This window comes from Neolamprologus multifasciatus, chromosome 2 (genome assembly GCF_963576455.1).
Source record: "Neolamprologus multifasciatus chromosome 2, fNeoMul1.2, whole genome shotgun sequence".
Lineage (NCBI taxonomy): Eukaryota > Metazoa > Chordata > Actinopteri > Cichliformes > Cichlidae > Neolamprologus > Neolamprologus multifasciatus.
Window position 1 is genome coordinate 31,498,913 of NC_140440.1, and position 13,487 is coordinate 31,512,399.

Genomic DNA, 13,487 nt, shown 5'->3' on the forward strand with positions numbered 1-13,487 from the left:
TTAGTTTCATGTCACTCACTTCATTTCAGTTAATCTCTGTGGACGAAAAAAAACTCCTCTTCACTTATTTTCCCTTCCTTCAAATGTCACTGTCCAATTTTCTCCATTTCTGTCGTCCCTTTGCTTTCTCCGATTCGCGTAATCTTCCTCGTCCAGTCAATCCACCCCTCATCACACTCTGTCTCTAAATGTGCGTTTGTCTTCTGCTTGGTCGCCCTGACCCATATAATAGTGGGCAGCTTCTTATAAGTGCATCTGATGATTCAATCACCAAATCTTTTGCACTTTAGAGATTTAAAGAGACTTTGCTTTTATCAGCAGGTAGAAAACACAGCACTTTGGTCGAGTAATTTTGGAGATAGACCGCGCAGCCGAACTCTATCTCGCTCTGTCTCGTCCTTCTTTTTTGCTTCCCTATTTGAATATAATGAAAAGAATTTTTCTCCATTCATTTTAGAATCATTGGGTTTCAGTGTCTGTACTTTGTTTTGATCCAGTTTCCCATTTTCTCTCCTATCAGGAGCTGTGCGCCACCATGGCAGCTGAGAGCGTTGCAGAACTCCGCGATTGGCTCTTCCTGCTCCTCCTGTGCCTCACCTTATTGGCTGAGGTGCTGGAACTGGCGGCAGCGGCAATTGCCATGGAGACGGGAGAGGGAGACGAGGGCATAGTTTGCCCCTCGGTGTGCCGCTGCGACGAGGGTTTTGTCTACTGCAATGACCGTGGCCTCAGCATTATTCCTCCGCTGCCGTTAACGGCTGCCATCCTGTACTTACAGAGCAACCGCCTGAGTAACGCCGGGCTGCCGCCGTCGCTGGAACGCAGCACTTCCATACGAGTGATTTACCTGTATGCCAACCAGTTGGATGAATTTCCTATACACCTCCCGCCTTCATTACGGGAGCTCCATTTGCAGGATAATAATATACGAACGTTACCGCGGTCGGCTCTTGCCAAGTTACCATTACTAGAACGTTTGCACCTGGATGATAACTCGATATCCACAGTTAGCATCCAGGACCGAGCCTTTTCTGGGACCCCACGGCTTCGACTGCTGTTTCTGTCTCGGAACCACCTGTCAAGCATCCCCGCAGGCCTGCCAACATCCTTGGAAGAGTTGCGACTGGATGACAACAGAATCAGCACCATCCCTACTCATGCCTTCCGTGGGCTCTCCTCCCTGAGACGCTTGGTCCTGGACGGGAACCTGCTGGCCAACACGCGCATAGCAGATGACACCTTTTCCCGTCTTTCCAACCTGACTGAGCTTTCACTGGTCAGGAACGCTCTGCAGTCTCCACCTGCCAACCTGCCTTCATCTCACCTTGTGCGACTCCATTTGCAAGACAACGGAATGACCCACATCTCGAGGGGGGCGCTAGATGGGATGCGGCGGCTGCAGAGGCTGGACCTGTCGGGGAATAATCTCACCACTCTGCCCCGGGGACTTTTTAAGGACACAGAAAGCCTGGAGCTGCTACTGCTGCGAGGAAACCCCTGGTACTGCGGCTGCAACCTTCGCTGGCTCCATGCCTGGCTGCACGGTCGGGGGGCGGCGGTTACAGTTAGGGGTCTAACCTGTCAGGGGCCTGAGCCTGTAAGGGGTCAGGCCCTTAGAGACCTAACTTCTCTGATGGAGCAGTGTGAAGGTCCCCCTCCTGTTCCTAATACTGGAATAGGGATGAACCCAGCAGACAAAGATGGAGGAGGTGAAGATGGTGTTGGAGGGGGTCAAGCAGTGGCTTCAGTCCCCCATGGCAGCACCACCACTACCTCTCTGCTCATCCCCACACAGGGTTCTCTTTTCACCCTGCGAGCTAAGCGGCCAGGCCTAGTTATGCCTCTGCCCCCAGGTGAAGGAGGGCACGTATCTGGAGAGGCACTGGAGCTGACTGTAAAACCTCTCTCTTCAGACAGCGTGCTGGTGAGCTGGCTTTGTCCAGAGCCGGCACCCTCCTTCCGCCTGTCGTGGCTGAGGCTGGGCAGCAGTGCAGCTCTCGGTTCAATAACAGAGACTTTGGTACCTGGAGAAAGGAGGCAGTATCTTCTAACCCAGCTCACCCCACGCTCCCATTACCTCATCTGCCTGCTGCCGTTACGACAGGAAACTTCCTTTGGGAGCCCCGGCATGGGTTCGTCTCGAGCTGTCAGCACGGACACGGACAGTAAAGACTCAGCCCCGGCCTGTGCACAGATAGAGACTGGAGATGCTCTGGCACACTCAGGAGAAGAGGGCTCAGATAAAAAGGGACGAGACTCAGAATTAACAGCCCTGCCGCTGGCTGGGATTATTGGGGGTGCCACAGCATTAGTGAGCCTTCTGTTAATCTTTGGCATCTTCTGCTGGTATGGACAGAGATCAGGTTACATATCCGGGGACTCGGGCTCATACAGCAGGGGCCGGGGAGGAAAACATTATGATGACTATGTAGAGTCAGGCACCAAGAAAGACACTTCCATCTTAGAGATCAGGGCCCCTCCTGCAGGGTTTCAGATGACAGCTATGGCCCATCAGCCTGTTCAGCCTAAGCTGGAGGATGTCACCTACATCCACACCATTTTCCCCTCCTCCTCCTCCTCTTCCTCCCAAGCTAACGGGACCTACCGGAGCAGTCACGGAGCTGGCAGCTTAAATGGCACCATCCTCAGCCAAACCAGCCACCATCGTGTTACATATGGCACCAACCGTGGCTACAGAGAGGGTGGCATCCCTGACATAGATTATGCCTACACGTGATGATACAGGGACGCACTCCCTGAGCCACGAAAGCCCTGTTGGCTAGTGGTTATTTTGTCCTTGGTTTCCAAAGTACCCTCTGTGCCTCTGCTGGTTCAATTCTGATTGGTTTGTTAAGTAGAGAATTTCTGCTATGTTAATTGGACAATTGCTAGAGTGACAGAAGTGTAAGTCCTACTATACTCTTCTACTGTATAAATACAATTTATAGTAGGCCCTTCTTTCAGCGCTTCTTATAAATGGTTACAGTTTCTCTTTTGGATATCTCAGTGTCTTTCAAACCTACTGTTCTTCTCAGCTAATGATAATACAGTAAATTATTTGAGGTTGATATACTAGGCTTAGCTGATTTAGAAGGAGATATATTTATAATATGGGGAAAAGGCACTTGATGTGTATAGAGATAGGTCTCAAATCTTCCAACCAACTGTAAGCTTTGTGCTGTATAGATAAAAGGGATGACAGAGGAAGAAATCAATGGTTGTTATAACCCACAGATGACAATGCATCATGGTTGACATGAAAAGATGTGTTCCAAGCCCCTTCCTTTCCTCTGGTTCACTCCCCTCCTTTTTAATTTTTTCCCTCCTTTCCGCCTCTTTTTTTTTTTCCTTCTTCAGCTGAGGCTCTTTCCTTTTATTTCTCTTGTGTCTTTTGTGGTGCTGTGAGCAGAGGACGACTTTGTTCTCGCCAAGGGAGCTGACAGCAGTGATAACAGTTCTGACAGAGACGAGAGACACAAACCACAGCACGAGGAGACTAATGAGAGTGAGAGAGAGAGAGCATGTGTTTGGGTGGGGGTTGATGGATGGATGGATGTACGTATGGATGGATGGAGAAAACATCAAAGGAGATGAGAAAAAAAGAGGGTGCGGAGCTGTGTTGAGGGGGATGTAGACGCAGAGAGAGGTGTGTTGGCTTCAGGCAGAGAGCGAGGACAGAAAAGGGGAGCTAAGTGGGAAAAAAGGGCGTGTGACAAATGCAGCAGCAGGAGGTAAAAAAGCACACAAAGAGGAAAAAAGGTGGGGGATCAAGAAGGGAGTGGGTGGTTAAAGAAGAGGGTTGACAACTGGAATAATGTGACATCATAGTCCAAAAAAAAAAGAATGAAGTTTTTGCCCACAGTGTACCCACTGCACTCAGCACATGCCGAGTGATAACAGAGTGCATGCTTCCTTCAAGGACTGTTTTCAGGTGCCTGTGATCATTGAAATTCAAAGATGAATTTAACATTCTCGATAGTTACCTATCACCTCGTGTATCTTTTTTTTAATAAACAGCACATTTCAGGATTTTAAGAGCATCGGTAGGACAACAACAAGGACAAGAAGCACGGCGAGACAATCTGAGTAAAAAATACACTGATTGCCAAGACCACAGGACAACAGACAAGCCTGACAAGAACGACTATTATTGTAAAAAAAATAAAATAAATAAATAAAAGAAGAAGAAGAAGAAAAAAAAACTTCATCTTGGAATTTCAGCACTGCATGTACCCAGTTTTTATTGTGGTCTGGTGTCATTATTAAATTATCTTTGCAAATGAAGTGAAAGAATCCTAATCACACATCTTATTATAGTAACCCATTATCTTCTAGAGGATGGCTAAACCTTCTTAATTAAAAAATAAGTTTTAGCAGCTGACACTTTTTTGGTGGAAGTTGGAACGGCACTGGTCTGATTACTCTTTGTTAAAATCCACTCTTAACAAATCTATTCGACTACAGCGGGGGGAAACTATTTTTCTCTGTGTTTATTTAAAAAGAGAGTAGAAGGATTTGTATATAAAGACATCTATTAGTGGCTTACAATATATTGATTGACTACAGCAAAAATACCAGACAGGAATCAGGAATCAGTTAAAAACAACTGACCAAACTGTAAAACTCCCAATAATAAAAATTTAAATATTTTATCCCTCTGTGTAAACAAATGCCAAATGTTTCCCTGTTGCAGCTTCCCAATTTTAAGTATTTGCAGTTTTTCTCAGTCTTATTACTCAATAAATTGAAAATCTTTATCTCTTTTTACTGTTAGTTAAATGAACCAAGCAGTTCAAAGACATTACCCCTGGGTGCAGGAATCTAAGACAGACGTTTTTCCACAATTGCCTCACGCTGTATGGACCAGATGATTCAAGTGGACCTATTCTGCTCATTTCCAGCCTCATATTTTTATTCTTTGAGCACCAGAGCTGCTTTGCATGAATTACAATCCAAAATTACCGTCATTTATCTCGGTGCAGCCCCTCAGTTCACCCACTGTCTGAGACGAGCCACTTCAGCTCCCTTTCCTGTGCCCCTCAGAGGGTTTGAACAGCAGACTGGTGGGAGTGCTGTGCTCACAACTAGAGCTGTGTGCCTGTGATCACCATATTATAGAGATCGCCTCGTATTTGATATGAACAGATCAAAGAGTAGAAACAAAAAAAATAACAGAGCAATTTGAAGTTAGTTTTTTTTTAAGGCCCACGTTTGAAATAGGGAAGCGCATAATAGGTCCTCTTTAATCAGTTAATTTAGATCAACAATGAAATTGTGGCCTTTTCTCTTACACTCATATACAAATGCAATTCATTTACTTGTATTACAATAAAGATTAGCTGAATTGGAGAAACTAAAAGAACTAGTATAATCACACCTGATCTAGTGCATTCTGGGAGGTGAAACGTATAAGTTGACTCAGGTCGTGTGGTTTTATAGGCCTTAGCACAGCATAGACACTATGTTCTGGTGACTGGGATCACAGCCTGACCGCTACACTGTGCAATTCAACTCAAAGACAACCACAAGGAAACGAGCGACCCCCTGCTTTCTGACCGCCTCTCACTGACCACACTAATGTACTTTAAGGGAAGAGGAACATCAAAGAAGACGTTAATAAAATACAGCCAGAGATTAACAGGAAGAGGAAGAGGAGAAGCTAGAGAGAGAAAAATAAAGGGGGAGAGTGGGGAGGGGTGATTTAGATAGAGCCTGTAAGTGTTGAAACCCAAGTCTTACTTTGAGTAGCTCTCTTTCTCTTTTTCAACCTGTGTTACAGTGTACCAGTAATATTGGAAGAGCTCCGGTGTGGGGTTTTTAGGGTGTTTTTCTTCTTTTTTTTTTGCATTTGTTTTATTATTTTTTTATTTTTTTTAAAAGCACTGAAGCTTCCTTTCATTCTGTGTAGAGATCCTTTTCCTTTAAAAGTGTCACCCTCAGATGTGATAATGAAAACACTCTTATGTATAAACATAAAAAAAAAGGGTGCAAAACGCTATTCCATTTATTGGTCTGTCGTCTTTTTTTCTACGCAGATGAATAAAGACTTCTAAAAGGAAGAGCGGATTCGTGAGTTCTGTGTGCGGGTGCGTGTGTGCGTGCGTCTGAGTGGAGTTCATCAAATCGGAAGGAAAGGCTGGAGATGTCAAATAATGCACCAGAGTAGGCGGGGGGGGAGGGCTTAAAAACTTAAAATCAATGGGAAGCTCAGATTATTAACATGATTTATGACGAGACGGAGCAGGCCTCGTTAAATCACACACACTGGATGAATACATCAGCGTCTATGCGCTCCGATTCCATTTGGAAGGACGCATGTTTTTATCCTGACAAGTTCAAGTGCGTATTTCACAGAATGACACGAGAAACTCGGCTGCGTCCATTTGTATGGATGTGTTTGTGCTCGGTGCTCCTGAGTTTGGGTGAAGACATGCCTCTCATTCTAAGTGAGTGCTAATGCTTGTGTAAGCATGGATCAATATAACGAACGGGGGAGTGTATAAGTGTCCATCTTAGACTAACTGCTTGTGATGGGCGTTTGAGAAGGAAGGAGTCTGAAAGAAAAATACTGTAGACAGAAATGGTTTGCCGCTCGCTGACGACTGCATATGACTATCTACAGGATCTGTGATTATACGTCTGGCGGTGTGCGGCTGCATCTTGGCGTCCACGCTCTTAACAACAATGGCCCGAGTTCTCATCAGTCATTATGGACGCCTTTCACCGCCGCGGTCCATTATCTAACGTCAGGTCCTGCAGCTTAATTATCCTAACTCACATTACACCCAAGAAAAAGATGTATACTCCGAGACTGGGGGTAAGCATCTGTTTGGGCTAAATTTATTCTTGCACTGTAACAAATCGGATCAAAGTGAAGGCTTCCATTAAGTTACAACAACTAGTGCGTCTGTCCAAAAGTAATTACTTTGCGAGAATAAACTGTGCTTTAAATTATTAAGATGTGTTAGATATATAAAACACGTGTTAACGTTCGTACATAGAAGCACAACAGCAGTGTGTTGAGTTTCGATTCATCTCATTTGAATTAATTTCTGACTATGCGACCTCTATTCCTTTAACAAACAGGCTCAACTCACTGATGTGCAGTAAAATGGTCGGTTGCATTTTAAACTCCGTGCTCAGTATTTTCTTCACAGCAGCGCTGCCACGGATGATTTAAAGCCGCAACGCGCGTTATCTTCCGGTGTTTGCGTGCATTTATAAGCTTATTTAGTGAAAAGGTCACTGTATTCCTCTCAATTCATGCATTTGAGGAAATGCATGTATGCATGCACAGTCAACCGAATCAAATCCACAACATAATCTTTTTGGCACAGATAGTTTGAATGCAAATGTTTCTACAAATACTGAGGCAGACCTGAGAGAAGAAAAGGGCCTGCACGGGTGAATGTGTAAGTTTACATTTTCTTTCTTGACTTCGCAGCAGTCAAGGGCACGGCAGAGGAAAAACATGAACAGATGCAACATATAAACATGAGAGGACCTGAAATAATGCTGCGTTGCCAAAGCTGCTGGCGTTTCACAGATATGCACAAGGTGTCCTTTAGCATCGGTGCCATTATGCATTGTCTTTACGGCAACAGTCAAACTGCCCCGTTACCTCGAACTCATCACATACAAATGCTTATAAATGACCTCTTGGTATTGCACTTAAACACACAAGGTAGGTGTCATTTTTTAGCATGCATTTAATTTGTGAAGGGGCTAATTGTTAAGCCAAATTAGCGCCACAATCTCAGGGACAACAAACAGCTTTTTTTTTTTTTTGCTTTATATGCTCTCCATTTGACCAGATTTGCATTGGTCATTGCCAGAGTTGCTTTCATACAAAAAAAAAAGCACCGTATCAACAGCCAAATAACCTTAAAATTCACTGAACTTTCACTCCAAGCTAGACCCAAACTAAATGACACCATGTCAAAGTCCCTGCATTTTGTTATCACAGCTCCACAACCAGTAAAGCACATCATCTAAAAATGCTAATCTAACTTGTGTGTGTTAGGGTGTTCTGCCAACTTTTGCGCCTAATGCTTTGAGCTTTGAGTGTGAACATATCAGAACTGGCACATTTCAGTATGTTTGATCTCATAATAATGTTGTTATGGCACGCAGATCCAGCCACAGCTTCACCGGCTGCAGCAGCAGCTACTTCCAGATCAAGCTGAGTGTGACGTTTCAGAAAAATACAGCACTGTGCAAAAGTCTTGAGTCAGCCCTCAGTTCTTTATAGAAATGGAAAACGGGTACAGCAGTTTCTTGAAACAAACATTTTCTCTGTCAAGATGATCACACACAGCTTTAATAATGTTGAGGTCCAGGCTCCGGGGAGGAATAATCAATGACCGATCGTGCTCCAATTTGTGTTTTTCTATCCACGCAAGCTTTTATTGAAATGGCACCGTGTTTGAGATCATTCTCATGCTGAAAAATGAAACTGTTGTCAGTCAAATTAATTCAAGTTGGTCGATCAAAATCAGATCCCCAACACCACTGTCTGCAATGCAGCCAAAAGCATGACGAAGCCTCCACCGTGTTTTATAGATGGTTGTATCTGAACCAAAAATTTCAATTTTGAATTCTTCACTCAACGAGACCTGTTTCCACTGATTTGCAGACCAGTTCATCAGGGTAGAGCAGGTTATCTACTAATGAATGTTAGATAGAATAGTTAGATTTATCTATAAGAAAAAAAGTGCTTGTGTAAATGAGACATGTTATTTAAAGGACTATGAGAAACAGTCCACTTATCATCTCTCGGGTCTCTGCTGGATTTCTTCCTTAGGACATTTATTTCTGCTATATTTTTTTTAATCCTGCAACTTCTTCCTTTGCCCTCTACTTTTCCAATTTCCATGGCCTGAAAAGAGTTGTTGTTCCAGACATGCGGTTTAATATTCGATGCTTTACCTTGATTTCTGGTTAGAGATTTACAATTCATCATCTTTTAAGTTTATATGTTGACATTATTAACATCCAGCAGTTAAAGAGGAATATCGTCATTCACTTTAAGTTGAGTTTACATGAAAAAAAAAATCTGTTATCTATCATTTTGGTGTAAAAGACAGAACCAACTCTAAATGAGTGAAGCAGATACAGAAATGCAGACCACACAGCAGACTGACGTGCCAGTTTTTCAGCTCTTTAGGAATCACCTTGTTGGTGCAAAAATACTATTTTATGCCTGTCACATGGGAACAAAATATCTGTTTTTGTGGCCGGCTGCTTGTAAGTGCCTAACATAGGTTCTTTACTAGTTGACATGTGAAGACAACAGTGCTTCATACATTGAGTTAGGCACCTTATTTATGCTTGAATGATTCATAGGTCAATGTTAAATGGCTTAAACAATGGTCAGGTATAAGGACTGGATGGAAAATGGGTAAAAATGCCAATTTCCAAACACAAACTTTTAAGGAGCTTCAGAAACCCAGACAAATCAATCAATCAAAGCTTTATTCGCCACATGCAGGTTGCCCTGCAGTGAAATGGGACCCCTCCTGACCTTACAGACACAACACAAACATTACATGGGGATACAAGTCGGAGATCGGTAGCGTTACAGAAAAACACTGAAATGTACACTACAATGGGAAAGTACAAGAGGAAAAAAAGAGACCTCTACTCATGCTGTGCTTCCATGGTAGGACAGCATGAGAACAGGAAACAAAAAAACTCCTCTGCACAAAAAGCACATAAATGTCCACAGCACAACTTTGTGAAAGACATGACAAGCCACAGGATTGGGAGGGGGGTGAGGAGTAATCCGAAGCGAACACAGCAGCCGCCCTGCACAGCGCTACCATTCCAGTGCGGCACACAGACCCGCCGTGTTCCCCCGCAGGAAACAAGCATCGAAAGCGTTTGGAAAGGGAGGAGGGATGAGTGTGTGCTTATCAGTGTAAGCGTATGTGTGTGCGTGTCCAGAGTTCAGCTGAGACAGTGTCCTTCGCCCTGCCAGGCTAAGTAAACAGTCTACCAGCCGACCCAGGTGGCCTTGCATGGAATGGGAAGGAACAGTCTAAACACAGTCGTTATCAGACGAACTATTACTGAAGTTCGCTTTAAAAAATATAAGAAATTGTGGCTCCTTTGAAGCCAAGTATAAAGAAATAGATGGCTCAAGACTTTTGAGCAATACTCTAGCTCAGTGTCGGTGGTTATTTAATTATTTGTTATTCTGTAAATCCTTGTTTTTCATGTCCATGTAATTCAGTTACACGTGGACCGTGGACTTTAACCAGTCTTTCAGCGTCCAGTATTACTGTGACTGTCAAGGCCCTAAAGCCCAAGGACACCATGTGTACCCGACAGAGCAGAACTATTTCACACACTGGAATGAAAATGCTTTAGTATACAGCAAGCAAGCAACAAACAAACATAAAAAATGTTTTTTTATTGAAAAAAAATTCAAATCAGGTCTTGAGTTATGATTCAAGTAAAAACATGTTGGTGACTGTAACGTGAAAGGCTCTTTTTTCCTGAAGATTGGATTTTAGTTTTTCCTTTTCTCTGTTATTCATTTTACAGCTCGACTCCAAACAACACCTTTCCCCACTTAGTGTGATTTTTTTTTAACAAAGCCATTTTACTTTTTGTTCATTAAGCAAAAACTCTCTCGAGACCTTGCCTTCCTCAAATCTTTGAAGGATATGAAAACAGCTCTCAACAGACGTGCGCAGATTTACAAACACCAACTCATGACAAACACGGCAGTTTTAAATCAATTTTAAAGGTTCTCATTATTGGACACACATTTGTATAGCCCGAATTGACAAGGGACCAGTGATCCCAGGGGCCAGATTAAAAACACTCGTGTGTATCTTTTATACCGACACACTCCTAGAAACCAATGAGATACCTCAGAGGGATGAAGAGCTATAACAACAACAACAACAGACAGACATTAGGCTGCAGTGGTCTGGCTTCTTTGGTAGCAGTGGGTGGAGAGGACATCAGTGGAATAAACAAGACAGAGAGCACACCAAGACAGCCTCTGGGGGATTATGAAAACAGCAACTGTACGAATTAGGCTGTCTATCAGAGAGAGACACTTTGGTGCTACTGCAAAGCCCTTCTAGTGAGAAGGAGTGCAAAAAAAAGAAGTCTTCCAAGCAAAGTTCAGCTGTAACTACGCTCAAAGCATGTGCAAAAAGATAACCAAATTGTCCTTGTACAGCAATTGTCTTCTATTCAATTTCCCATCACTGTGCCTGTTATCTTTTAGTTTAGTTAATTATGAGACCCTAAAACACAGGATTGCTTTTGTAACCTTGCTTTCAGGAGAAAAAGAGCATCTAAATTCAAGAGAACTAGAGAATTAAAGTCAACCTTAAGTAGTCGTCGAGCGATTTGCCTCATTATCTATCCCAGGCTGACATTAAGTGAATAATTGATAGCTTTCTTTTCCTCGTACGATAACCCATCAGGCATTCAACCCACACGAGCAAACACTGCAGAGGAACGACTCCGGCTAAAGGGCGCTTCAGGCAGCCGGCTCCTGCTGGATGTGGTCTTCCACAGCTCTCAGCCGTCATTCATGGTCGGCTTACTGCCCACCTCTCTGGGGCTACACTCTGGACTACACAGAGACCTCAGCACTTGTAGTTATGGCAACTTGTGATTTCTCTGGAGTACTGGCTCTCGGCCTTTCTTCAGCAGAGGCAGACACAACTCAGCCAAAAAATAAATGAATTCCTGGAGCACAGTAAATTATTCATTACTTAGTTGAAAATGCCACACAGTGAATTGTGATCATTCCAGAGGTGTAGCACACAATGTCCAGCTGAACTTTTCATTCATTTAAAAGGTAACTGCCAAGTTCAAACCTGCATTATTTAATGCAGCGCTAAGACAACAACAATTATTTAGCAAAATAATGAAATTGCAATTGAGGAGAAATTGCTCAGCACAGCATGGATAGGTGAAAAATTAAAAGCGTACTGGGGCTCTACTCAAATATTCAACTATTTAGATATTTGTCTGTTGTTGAATTTTAAGATTTGGATATGTTGTTGGGTTTTTCTTTTGTTAAATGAGGAACTGTAACTAATCTCAGCTTGTGCAACATCTCTCTTTCTCTCTCAAACTTCCGTTCACCTCACCGAGGTCACTTTGTCACTATATTTAGCCATTTTCAATGCCCCTTCAGCTGTTCTTTTTTTAAGGCACTGCAAAAACTCCATGTACAGTATCATACTGCTTTACAATGACATCTTGCACTCCTGGCACAGCACCTGCTCTCTCTCTGCTGTGTTCATTGAGGCTTCACAGAATGACAGCAGCAATGCACAGTGTAACAGACAGCCTTAATTCAGACTTCAACTGCTGATTAACAATAACATTAGATAGAAACCTGCAGATTAAGTAGCCTTGAAAAGTTGCAATCATTTATATGCAACAGATGCATAAAGGGCATTGTTGCATGTTGCTTTCTGTCAACACTGCTCTATACAAAAAAAATGCTATCTGGTAATAAAAAGATAACACAGGCTGGATTATGATACACTATATTGCCAAAAGTATTCACTCATCCAAATCATTGAATTCAGGTGTTTCACAGGTGTATAAAATACAGCACTTACTTATGCAGGCTGCTTCTACAAACATTTCTGAAAGAATGGGTCGCTCATGCATATCAGCATGATAGGATGCCATCTTTGCAACAAGTCCAGTCGTGAAAATTCCTCGCAACTAAATATTCTACAGTCAACTGTTGGTGGTATTATAACAAAGTGGAAGTGGTTGGGAACAACAGTAACTCATCAGTAAAGTGGTAGGCCAAGTAAAATGAGAATGGTCAGTGGATGCTGAGGAGCATAGTGTGCAGAGGTCGTCAGCTCTCTGCGGAGAGATCTTCAAACTTCATGCAGCCTTCGGATTAGTTTAAGAAGCATACAAAGCTTCATGGAAATGATTCCCATGGCCGAGCAGCTGTATCCAGGCCTTACCAAGCACAATGCAAAGCACTGGATATAGTGTTGTAAAGCATGTCGCCATTAGAGCAGTGAAGAAATGGTCTCTGCAGTGACAAATCACATCTTTCTCTCTGGCAATCCGATGGACGAGTCTGGGTTTGGTGGTTGGCAGGAGAACAGTCCTTGTCTGATTGCACTGTGCCAAGAAAAAGTTTGGTGGAGGGGAGATTATGGTGTGGGAATGTTTTTCAGGAGTTGGGCTCAGCCCCTTAGTTCCAAGGAAAGGAACTCTTAATGCTTCAGCATACCAAGACATGTTGGACAATTTTGTGATCCCAACTTTGTGGGAACAGTTTGGGGATGGTACTTCCTGTTCTAAAATGACTGCAAACCAGTGCACAATGCAAGGTTGGGGTAGGGGTGGGGGGAAAAAATCGATACTGTGTAGTATCGTGATATATTGTTTGCTAATAATGTATCGATACAGGGACAGCAGAAATCGATATTTTGTTACAAAAAAGGTTTTTGTGGAATGGAACATGCTCTGACTTC

General features: G+C 43.2%; 2 protein-coding genes across 7 annotated transcripts in view; one reads left to right on the forward strand and one right to left on the reverse strand.

Annotated features, from left to right (window-relative positions):
- The window catches only part of flrt1b (fibronectin leucine rich transmembrane protein 1b), a 42,958-nt gene extending 33,261 nt beyond the window's left edge, over positions 1 to 9,697 (forward strand). For all 4 annotated transcript variants that reach the window (XM_085172436.1, XM_085172428.1, XM_085172422.1 and 1 more), the window contains exon 3: positions 521 to 9,697. In XM_085172436.1, coding sequence (XP_085028562.1) covers positions 536 to 2,737 — 2,202 coding nt within the window. In that variant the 5' untranslated portion in view covers positions 521 to 535 and the 3' untranslated portion in view covers positions 2,738 to 9,697. The remainder of the gene's footprint in view (positions 1 to 520) is intronic.
- macrod1 (mono-ADP ribosylhydrolase 1) overlaps positions 1 to 13,487 on the reverse strand; it is a 150,372-nt gene that overhangs the window by 113,159 nt on the left and 23,726 nt on the right. The gene's annotated exons all lie outside the window — the stretch shown is intronic.